The sequence below is a fragment of the Poecilia reticulata genome, chromosome 10 (assembly GCF_904066995.2).
Source record: "Poecilia reticulata chromosome 10, P_reticulata-male-v2, whole genome shotgun sequence".
NCBI lineage: Eukaryota > Metazoa > Chordata > Actinopteri > Cyprinodontiformes > Poeciliidae > Poecilia > Poecilia reticulata.
Window position 1 is genome coordinate 4,148,927 of NC_088839.1, and position 11,606 is coordinate 4,160,532.

Below are 11,606 nucleotides of genomic sequence, written 5' to 3' on the forward strand. Positions count from 1 at the left end.
CTCCGGCAGCAGCTCCAAAGGAAACTGGTAACTTAAAACAAATAAATTAATTTGTTGCTTTTAACAAAAATATAAAGAACTGACAAATAAAGTTAACTAAATGTCATTAGTTTGACTTTGTAGTTAACTACAAAGTCAAACTAATGAAAATAATTTTCAAAAATAAAAATCTAAACTATTCACTAATGTCTAAATTAATGTTAAGGATGAACAAAACAAACAGTTACCATTCAGGTCTGTGTGACAGTAGGGTCAGCTGTCACAGAACGGGAATGTGATCCACTTTAATTCAGGTCAGATTGTTGCTCCTGTTGTCCCTGTATACATTAAGTGTGTACCTGATCTTCAGCATCACATGAGACTTGAGATGACAAAACTCTCAGTTTATTGTAATACAGAGGATGATTTCCAAATTTTTCTGTAGTCAGGTTATCATTGCACAAAGCCAAAGAAACAGAACAAGACATTTATTTTTCTGATCTAAAGCTAAAGAATTTAGGAGAAAGTAGCATAAGTTCTTTGTTAATGTTAGCTTCAGTTTCTTATTTGAATCACAATAAAGAAAACAGAAGCAAGTTAATTTCAGTTCATTATCAACTGATTTAAACAGGATCATTTTCCTAAAATAACTGCCCAAGTCATTTTTTGCCAAAAGTTTATTTAGGCAAAAAAAATGATTTAGGCCATTATATTAGGAAGGTGACGATTTGAACTATCCTCAAAGTTCAGGCCCGTGCCAGCAAGGCAACTTCAGTGATCAACTATTGATAAAAACAAGAGATCAAACAGTGGATCATTCCAGAAGCTTACAGATGGCTATAAAAAGTGTGTAGCTCCTCTTTCCGAGATCTATTTAAGAAAATCTAGTTCATTTAGAAATGAATTGTCATGATGTCAAGTTTTCAAAGTCACAGTGAAAGTGGAAAAAAGATTTTATAAATATCTAACGGTTCCATGTGTTATAATAGATCCAAAGGAGTTCCATGTTTCCAGGAAGGAGAGATGCAAGTCAAAGTGTTAACACCTGCCACAGTGTTAGAAGTTGTAATTTCTTTAATATGTAAACACAGAGCTAACAGCTAACAGTAAAGTTCTGGAAAACATGGTTATAACTTAGGAACAGAAATATCAAACATTTTAGAGCCTCCCCAGCGTTCCACTATTACACACACACACACACACACACACACACACACACACACACACACACACACACACACACACACACACACACACACACACACACACACAGGTTTAATGCGGTGGTGGAGACCTCTACTGCTGGGCGCACTGGTTCTCCATGGTGTCATTAGAGGTGACGTAGATCCCCTCTGTTTTTGGTTTCTTTCTCCTCACTTCGTGGTTGTTGTGCTGATTGTTTTTTGTCTCTTCCTTTTGGTCTGTCACAGGCCAGCTGAGGGTCAACCATAACAAACACAGAAATACATATTATTAGTCACTCAGCAGGACAATGTTTGCATCATGGTGTGTTTGGTTTAATGTGTGTATTATGCGGGGGGTGGTAGGAGGGGCTCAGAATCATCACCACCCCTTACAGGTGCCATTTTATTAATTTACATTTCTGTGAGCAAATACATCCATTTGTCTTAATTGTGGGATCTGACCAAAATTTTAATTGAATTAATTGCAGGTGTGTTTTCTGCTGGGTAAAACATCAAAGGGATCCTTCAGATGTATTTTATGAACTGCAGTCTTTCTCTGGTTTATATAAACTACAATGTCACAAGAATTTACCCAAGACAGGATGAAAAAAACAGATCTAGACTGGAAATATGTAATTTGACCCAATTACATTATGTCATGCCAGATACTTAGGAAATAATAGTGACCTATTTATACAGCCTTTAGGATTGATTGTTTAAACATGTCCAATAGAAACAGCGACAAGTAAAGACAGCTACAATCATGGGGGACTCTTAGGGTTTATACATTCAAAGCTGCAAATGTTCCATACTGGTTTAAAAACGTTTTTATGAATGTAACTTGCTCTGTGTTCTACTAACATTTGAAGATAAATCATAACATATGAAGGCCATAACAATATTTACTCCTCTGGTATGAATATGAAAAGCACATTTGTCATTTGATAAGTTCACTCTCTCCCATAATTTTAAATTTTTAGAAACTGAACTGAAAACAAATGTTTTTCTGATTTCCTCGTCCATCCCAGTCCGCTTTAAATAAAGATTCACGGATCTGATATTGAAAAATATTCTAGATCAGGTATGTGCCAGATCTAGTCTGTCCAGTCTAGATCTATGCTTTGTACTCTGAGTGACATCATGGGTTATTATTTATTTTACATTACATGTAGAATTCCTAGTTTCACTTTCTGAACCATTTGAAGGTTTGTTGTAGTTTATTTTTACCTGTTTGACCAAGATAGTCAGCCCATCGTTATTGTCAGTTTCAAATTCTTTATTATATCTTTTCCATTGGCTGTTCTACTCCTAAATGCACTGACTAAACAAATGAAAATGGTTTTAACATGTTTTAACCAAACTCATGAAGTTACTGGTGTATTTTAGTGTGCTTTGCTAGCATAGAGTGTCAAAATAAATTTATAATTCAGTACATTTTGTTGTGTTAGAAAAAAAATAAAGGTTTAAAGTCAGCACTGTTCTTCTGTACCGGATCGTATTGGCCGGTGCATCTGTAGCTCCCAGCAGCAGTAGAAACCTGAGTTATGGCTCTGAGCTGATGTTGTATGATGACAGTACTGACCTGGGACTGGGGATCACATCAGGCTGAGCAGAGCTGATCTTCACACACTTGGCAGGTTTCAGCTCAGGTGCTGGAACATAGAGGAAATGATGAGTAGCTGCAACACATGATGGCCTGAGCTCCACATGATGGTTACACTCTCCTCTCTAGGTGTGTTTGGGGGATGGAAGGTGACACGGTTCACCTCTGACCCTCCCTTCACTTTACTACATACCAGCAGCTGTCATCTCTGCAGGGCTGTTTTCATCTTCACGGCCCACTTTCGTATTGTCCGTCTTCTCAGTCTCTACAGCAACAACCTGCTCTCTGTGAGTGCTCCCGTCAGGTTCAGGCTTCACATCGACAGGAAGCTTTTCCTTTCTTTTCCTCTGGACAGGGTTCCTCTTCACCTCTGCAGAGATTCCAGGCAGCAGCAGTGTTACGGAGCAGCAGACAGCAGAACAGCTAACAGACGCCGGAGGTTTGCTTCACTACCTTTGGGTTCATATTTCTGCTGAAGCTCCTCGACACGCAGCTGCAGCTTGATCTTGTCGCTCTGCGTCTGCAGGAACAGAAACTCAGATCTTAAAGGTGTCGCAGCCTGAGGAGAAGATCTGTCCTCCTCAGATTATATACACTTAAGGGCTGGGCAAAATGGACGGAAAGTTTCATCAAAATATTTTATAGTACTATTGTGATAACTACTTATTACTCCTTTTTTAGTTAATTTTATGTGACTGAATGGTACAGCAGTCAAAGTTCCACAAACACAAGTACTGCTCTTAAAAAAAATTGTAATACATTTATTTAGGACATTAGTCATATGAAGAAGTTTGATTTGTATCACTAAGCTGCTCAAAGTAACTACATTTAATTATACTTTCAAATGTATTGATACTCTCAATTTAAAGAAGAGCGGGAAAATTAACAACCCCAACAATACGGACAGTACTAGGTGATTTTAGACATTAACTGAAATTTCTAGTGACAACAATAAATCAAAATTCTTCTCATGATAAGAAATTTATCACTGTAAATGATAAACGATGCAATAAATCCCCACCACTGACTGAACCAGCCACCCTCTACCTGTTTGAGCAGCCGCTCAGACGTAAACAGCTTCCTCTCCAGCTCCAGTACTCGCTGGCTCTCTGACAGAGACTTCATCCTCTGCAAGGACAGCTCATCTCCCAGTCGCTCGGCTTCCTTACTGAGCACACACACACACACGCACACACACACACACACACACGTTAGCACAAACTCTTTCAGTGTGTTAAATTGGGACAGTGTTCCTCTTCTTTTGAAACTGCCAAATTTCCCTAAATTTCCACAATTCTATATTTTCAGCATAATTATTAGGGATGCACAGATATGAACATTTGGGTCAAAATCATTAGCTGGTATCAATACTGCTGTTATGGCTGATAACCTATATATATATATATATATATATATATATATATATATATATATATATATAGGTTGAGAGAGATAGAGAGATAGATAGATAGATAGATAGATAGATAGATAGATAGATAGATAGATAGATAGATAGATAGATAGATAGATAGATAGATAGATAGATAGATAGATAGATAGATAGATAGATAGATAGATAGATAGATAGATAGATAGATAGATAGATAGATAGATAGATAGATAGATCCCTAGAATTTTGAGGCCTTGTAAAAGCAAACACTCTGCCTACATTGTTTCTCTGCTCCAGTTAAACATCTCATAATCCTTTACTGCGTCACTATCACTGAACTGAACAAAAGGCAACAAGATGAAAAATAAACAGAAGTTGTGATTCGAACATTTGCCCAACTTTACTTCATACCAATATGTTAAAAAATAACTCAAGTTGTTTAACAGTGACACGTTTACAGACTTAGTTTAATTTCAGTCTGTAAACATCAAACACTGTAATGATGATGATGATGATGATGAAGGCTGAACTCACACAGAGTTGTTGAGCTTGAGTTGGAGTAGGTCAGTGTAGTACGTTTCATCCTGACCACCAACTGCTTCTGCTTGGACGGGATTGGCTGGTTGAGACTTCAGCAACGTCTATACACAGGCACGCACACACACAATATATATATATATATATACATACACACACGTTTTTAGTAAATAAAGCTAAAGTAATCATTATCAATACAAATTCCTTTGTACGAGTTCTCATATCGCCTCCTTATGTCTTGCAGGAGTTTTACTCCATCAAAGTCGCAGATGAGGGACGGAGCTTTACTGATCATTTGAAGTTGCTCTTAAACATTAGTGTCGTAGCGTTAGCACAGCTAGCATGAAGCAGCCTTCAACATTTCAATTATTTCCTGTCCCTCAACCAGAAGAAGTGTGACAGTTTGGGCAGATATGAATTAATCAGTTTATACCAAATTATTCTTTTAATTAAGTTTTTAGAACTTATTATATTGAAAGTTTGAGAATCATAGTTAAATGTAAAGGCAACATTTAACTTGTAGTGGTTGTTGTCACGGGCTGCACAGTGGCGTAGTTGGTATAGCTGTTGCCTTGTAGCAAGAAGGTTCTGGGTTCGATTCCCGGCCCCGGTCCCTCTGCCCGGTCCCTCTGCATGGAGTTTGCATGTTCTCCCTGTGCATGCGTGGGTTTTCTCCGGGTACTCCGGTTTCCTCCCACAGTCCAAAAACATGACTGTCAGGTTAATTGGTCTGTCTAAATTGCCCCTAGGTGTGAGTGTGTGTGTGCATGGTTGTGTGTCCTGTGTGTCTCTGTGTTGCCCTGTGACACACTGGCGACCTGCCCAGGGTGTACCCCGCCCCTCGCCCGGCACGCCAGCTGGAGATAGGCACCAGCAACCCTCCCGACCCCACTGAGGGACAAGGGCGAAAGAAAATGGATGGATGGTTGTTGTCACTAGCATATACCGGACATCTGCAGATGTACTTGTAATCAAAACCTTTTTTTCACATAGTTTTAACTTGAGGCGCTGAATACTGATCCACCCCACACTTTTCAGACTTATTTGTAAAAAGAAAAATATATATCATTAACAGTTTTGTCTGCTCTACTTTGTGTGTCGGTTTACAAATTAAAATCTCTCCTGCTGATGTTTGTAGTTGAAATTTGAGCAGGTTGAAGCTCTGTGCTCACCTCCATCTTCTCCAGCCTCTGCAGTTTGGTCATCAGACTCTGGATCTCTGTGTTCTTCTCCAACAGCATGGACTGCAGCCTCTCCAGCTGAGCAGGGTCAGCCCTGGAGCCTTGCAGCTGCATCAGAGTGGCAATCTGGACCTGCACACCACCTTCATGGTCATTCCATGAAAAGCACCAATCCTATATTTGCAGCTGGGTGCTGAAGAACCAAGCTGTCCTCTGTCACACACTCTACCTTCATACGCTGCATCTGCTGCTTACTGAAGGCGTGCATTTTCTGCAGCGACTGATGCTGCACCTTCATGCTGATGAGCTGTCTCTCCATTGCAGCTCTCTTGTCCTCCAGCTGGAAAACAACAGACATGATTCAGTTGTTTATTTTCCATTTTGAAGCACAATTAAGTAACTATGTTACCTTCAGTTGCTATAAGATATTGCACATATCAAATTTGACTTCCTAATTTAAAGTCCATGAAATTGGGCCTTTGCCTTTTTACAACCTTCTGCTCTCTCTGAAGCTCCGCTTTCAGGAAGTCATCACAAAATGGCTCCTTTATTAACCCTTTAACAATGTTTTTACCAGCGTTGCCATGGAGATTTCTCAAGCATGTATGAAACAATCAAGGCAACACTACAGGTATGTGCTTGATGAGGGAATAGCATTACAACATATTATTGATTTTACACGATACTGAACCTTTAAAAGTTTGCTCAAAATTCCTGTGATACTTGGATAGGAACACAGTGAGTGTGTGCCATCTCTGTGTTTACCTCAGCAAACAGAGAATTGCCCCGGCTATTTGGATCCTGGGCCTGCTGAAGAACCTGATCCAACTGAATCTGCAGATCCCGGTTTAGTTCTCGAGATTTCTGTTTAAAAACAAAGCAGACATCTGACTGAGGGACAGAAACAGATTCACACTGCTTTACGTCTCATCACATCAAGCTGACAGATCCAGAACAGAAACACTTTTTGTTGGATTTTTACTAGAGATGCTTTAATCTGTAATATTAATATCTGTATCTATTTTTACATGTTTGGCCAAAGTAGTGAGCCTATTGATTTTGTCTGTTTCAGATTCTTTATTATTTATTTTACACTCAGTGCTATACTCCTAATTGCACTGACTGAACAAATGAAAGTTGGTTTTACATGATTGACCAAGCTTTGAATTTATAGATGTATTTAAATGTGCTGTACTGGTGCACAGTTAACAAATTAATTTGTAAGTCAGTACATTTTTGCATGTGTTTAAAAAAAATAAACTTTTTAAGTTAATTCAGCTATATTTCTGTATTGGATTGGTATCGACTGATACTACTCCTCAGATATCTGTATCGGTTCTGGAAGTGAAAAGTAGTGGATCGGTGCATCCCCACCTTTTATAACAGATTCTGTTTTCTCTTTAAGGTCTAAAACTCATAGTCAGTTGGACCTAAGGAAGAGAGCAGATGAGCCAGGCAGAAAGGTTACCTCCAGGGTGTTGAACCAGGACACAGCTTCCCTCTCCCTCTCCTCCTTCTCCTCAGTGAGGCGCTCCAGCTGTCTCTGCAGACGGCTGTTGCTCAGCTCCAACTGCTGCTCTCTGTAGCGACTCTCCTGCAGGGTCTGCTCCAGCTCCACCTGGACCAGCAGGAGTCTGTCTCAGGCTCGGTACAGAGCATCAAAACCCGTGCTCCGCCGTCCAGATGTGTCTCACCTTAGCGCTCTCCAGCTCCATGGTCTTCAGCTGCACCTCCATCATCTCCGTCGTCATGGAGCTCTGGGTGTTTTCGTTCAGTGCACGCAGCTCCTCCATCTTGCTGCTCAGCGTCTCGGCCTGCACCTTCAGCTTGTGCTTAAGCTGTTTTTCACTCAGCTGTAACTCCTCCACAGCAGACTGCAGCCTCAGGATCTGCACACAGTGGTTAGGACTCAGATCTCCCATGTCTTCCGTGGGCCTGTAGAGCAGGAGTGTGTGATGGTTTGCTTCGGCCTCACAGCTCTACCTTGTTCTGGTGCTCAGTCAGAGCCACGCTGTGGCTCCTCTCCAGATGTTCCTGAAGCTGCTGTTTCTGCAGGTTCTTCATGCTCTCGTATTCCGACTGCAGAGACTCCAGCATCCGGGTCTTCAGCCCCACCTCCTTCTGCAGGGAGTACTTGTCCTGCTCCAGAGCCTACGGCACACACAGCTGCTCACAACAGAGCTGAGAGGTGGAAACTGCATCCTACATTTTGCCTATTACTGCAACTTTCTCACAAAAAGTGAAATCAGGGCAACAACTAACGATTATTTTATAAATCCCTTACTGAGATGACTCATCACATAAAAGATTTGCTACATTCTGCAGATGTTTCATTTAACCACTTAAGCCTGTTTTATACAATTGGAAATACATTAAAACTATTCAGTTCTGTTTTAAATAAGAAAATTAGCATTTTACTGTAGAAAACGCTTTAACACAATATTTCTTCACTGTATGCTTGATTATTTGTAGAATTTTTTTTATCAACTAAATAATAATTGGACAGCAAAACATGGGAGATGTTTTGTTTTTACAGAATATAAAGCAGGTGAAGCTTAATTATTAATAGATCAATAGATCGATTAGTAGATTGCAAAATAATTGGTTTTAATAATGTATTAATTACAATTAATCTGATTAATCACTTCAGCTCTGGTTAAAATATCTTAAATCTACATTTTCAGATGCAGACATCCCAGACTTCAGACTGTGTGGACCAAGTTCCACACCTCCAGAGCGTTGGTCATCTCCACCCTCTGCTCCTCCAGCTGCTCCTGGAGCTCGTCCTGCTGCTTCAGCAGGTCCAGGCCTGCCTGGGCGGCGCGACGAGCCTGCTCCTCGCTCTCCTTCAGCTGGCTACGCAGCAGCTCATTCTCCTCCTCTGGAGGCATCTGAGAGGTAAAACACTGATTAGTTCAGCAGTGGTGTTATTATTATCCTGTCTTTGGCAGCCACATTTCACTTTGTCTCATCAATTCACAGAATGTTTTCCAACAGGTCTGAGGATAGAGAGGCTTCTTGACAAATATCACCTGACTTTGGTGTTCTAGCAGTGGTTTTGACCTTGAAAGCATCAGAGAATCTGTTTCAAAAGTACAAACATTTATCCTTCCTATCAATGTCTTAGATACATATTTAAAGTAAGGTAGAGAAATATCGCATAGCGCAAAAACAAAACATTTACTTTATTCCTTTTAAACAAATCAAACTAAACGTAGCTCTATTTATGAATGGTTACAATAGATGCATTTTTGTTCATATTGTTTGATCCCTTCTTAGAGATAGTAAGCTAATACAATTATTTTTTGCTCTACTGAATATGAGAATATAGGCTTCTTTTTATTGGTCTGCGTTACCAAGGAGATGTGACCTTTTAATTGACCTTCTGTTGTTGTCGATTCAATGCAGTAGAACTGATTAAAATGTGTTGTTTGTTATCAACTTGCGGAACTTTACTTCAAAACAGCAAGTAACATACTTTTTTCTGTGGCAGCCATGGACGGACTCACAGACAGTAACAAACATGGTTTATAATGTTTACCATGGAAATATTACTGAATCCTCAGGAAGGTTTATGAACCCATTCAGCAATAATTAAGCGTATAAAAATGTCAACCGCCGAAAGAAAGCAACCCTTTCACGTAAGACACTAAACACATTTTCGCCAGCGGTTGTCGGTTAGCATTTATCTTTTTTTAAAACTGGTAGCCGTATTATTATGACAAATACACTGAGCATTATTATTTACTGAGTACAAAAATCTGCTATTATATTGTTTTTAAAAAGCACTGTACCTTCTCGTCCGTCTCAACCCGCCGCAGTTTGAATCGAGTTCCCGTGACTTATCGCGACAAACCAAACCAAAGGCGATTAACATTAGCCACAGCGACATCTAACGGTCAACTTTCAGTTCCATCACTGTTAATGAAAATAGTTAAAAACAAATCCCATTGCTATGTTGTTACGGTCCAAAAACATCATGTATAATAAAAGTACTCGAAGGCTTTCCCCACCTTGGACAATCATTCAACTAAAATTTTAATATTTTTTTCTATTTTTTTCTTTTGTTTTGTTGTGTCTGTCTACTTTCCATTATGATTATTTTTTCTACTATTAATTTTTTTATGGTGTTTTATTCCTTTTCTTACTGTGAAGAACCTTGTGATTTATATATATAAAAAGTGCTCTGTAAATTACCTTTCTTGAGTAAATGTTACACTTTAAATTTCTTATTTATTTTATTCAAATGTCTTACTCATTAACCCTTAATATTCTGTCCTACACACACTGGCCACTTTATTGCCGTCACCTCCATAATGCATATTGAGATATTTTGCAGCATTAAGTATTTGAACATTCAGACAGACACGTTTTTTAGATAACTTTGTTGTGATACCCAAAGAATGGACAAAAATTTTACCAGCACCATGTGAATGAAGATAAAAAAATCAAGAAACCCCACATTTGCCTAAATCATAGAGAGAACTTCTAAGCATATCTTTAATCGTGCCATTTCAAAATACACTTTGAAAATACAAGGGAGAAAATGAACGTGGCAAAAATGTCGCAATAGTGCTTTGAAGAAATCCAGAGCAGATGTGATTGAAACACCAAGATCAACACATAAATGGGTCTGTAAATGAAGTTTTTATAACTCTGTGAAATGACACAGGGGAGACGTATTGAACATATGAAGTACAGAAGCTGCAAAAAGCGAGATCAGACATTTAAATACTGGAAATATAGTCTGGTCAGATGAGACAAGGGTTTAACTCTCTGTAACACACACCAGGCTTCTAACTGACCTAGAATAACCCACAGTGGCAGCATGTTGGAGAAACTTTACTTTAGTTCAGATTTTTTTTCCTTAAGCTAGACTTGTGCTCATAATTGTGGGTTGAGATATTGAATGTTTGGACAATTATTTCACATGTTTTTGGATGCTGGAAGGATTTCTGCTTTTACCCTTTACTTTGGGACAGTTATGATGCATAACTGTGGCAACAAGGTCTTATTTTAACAATTGGGAGCAGGCGATGGCATCCCCAAAAATCAAATACCAGAACTGTTCATACTGGACAAGGATCATATCCCCAACATCACTCTGCTTGGCTTCCTAACAGCACAGCCTGACAGATTTAAAGTGGCAAAAGCAAATGAGTTGGACTAGCAGTCATCCAGGTCATGATGCTGGGGAATGTTGTCTCTGCTACATGGAAATTGAGCTGTTAGCATGTCTCAGTCAGAGGTCTCTTCAGATTAATGGTAATATTGACTTTTACAGGTTATTCTTCCTTCCCACAGCTTCACCATCCATTCAAGTACACTTGAGTGACATTAGTTCCAACACTTAATCTCCGTTTGGGATAAATTACAAATTTTTTAATTGAACTGAATGCTAGGTAGGAAAATTCCAGATTGGAGGTGGAACATCATGCTTTTTGCCATATGACAGACTTTGTATATTTAAAGTTAGGATGGAAAGGCCCAGAGATATTCCTGATAATTATCTGGAAGGCCCCTCGCCCGGAACGTTAGCTGGAAATAGGCACCAGCAACCCTCCTGACCCCAATAAGGGACAAGGGTGTAAAGAAAATGGATGGATGAATTATCTGGAAGTAAAACCGGAAATCTAAGGAAAGAGCTATTCACAGAAGAAACCCTACCTTCAGAATATGAAGCTTGTTTTTCTGGAAAAGTGGTTCAAAAACACCTGAGCCAAGCACGGCCA

At 39.3% G+C, this 11,606-nt stretch overlaps 1 protein-coding gene across 1 annotated transcript; it reads right to left on the bottom strand.

The window, feature by feature from the left end:
- Positions 1-366: 366 nt before the first annotated feature.
- spdl1 (spindle apparatus coiled-coil protein 1) lies at positions 367-11,500 on the bottom strand. Its single transcript, XM_008419740.3, has 14 exons — positions 9,669-11,500; positions 8,604-8,765; positions 7,858-8,025; positions 7,569-7,763; positions 7,343-7,492; positions 6,640-6,738; positions 6,104-6,214; positions 5,866-6,006; positions 4,691-4,797; positions 3,814-3,934; positions 3,220-3,286; positions 2,960-3,136; positions 2,746-2,815; positions 367-1,414 (listed from the first exon to the last, which is right to left on the bottom strand). The coding sequence occupies exons 2-14, from the start codon at positions 8,763-8,765 to the stop codon at positions 1,276-1,278; spliced, it is 1,707 nt and encodes a 568-aa protein (XP_008417962.2). The 5' UTR covers positions 9,669-11,500; the 3' UTR covers positions 367-1,275.
- Between the last annotated feature and the right edge of the window lie 106 nt (positions 11,501-11,606).

Excerpts from the sequence above, each read along its gene's own strand:
- spdl1 (XM_008419740.3), bottom strand. The coding sequence starts at position 8,765 with ATGCCTCCAGAGGAGGAGAATGAGCTGCTGCGTAGCCAGCTGAAGGAG. Across the intron at positions 7,493-7,568 it reads TGGAGCTGGAGAGCGCTAAG|GTGGAGCTGGAGCAGACCCT; the intron begins GTGAGACACATC and ends CTGCTGGTCCAG. Across the intron at positions 3,287-3,813 it reads CTGAGCGGCTGCTCAAACAG|ACGCAGAGCGACAAGATCAA; the intron begins GTAGAGGGTGGC and ends CTGTTCCTGCAG.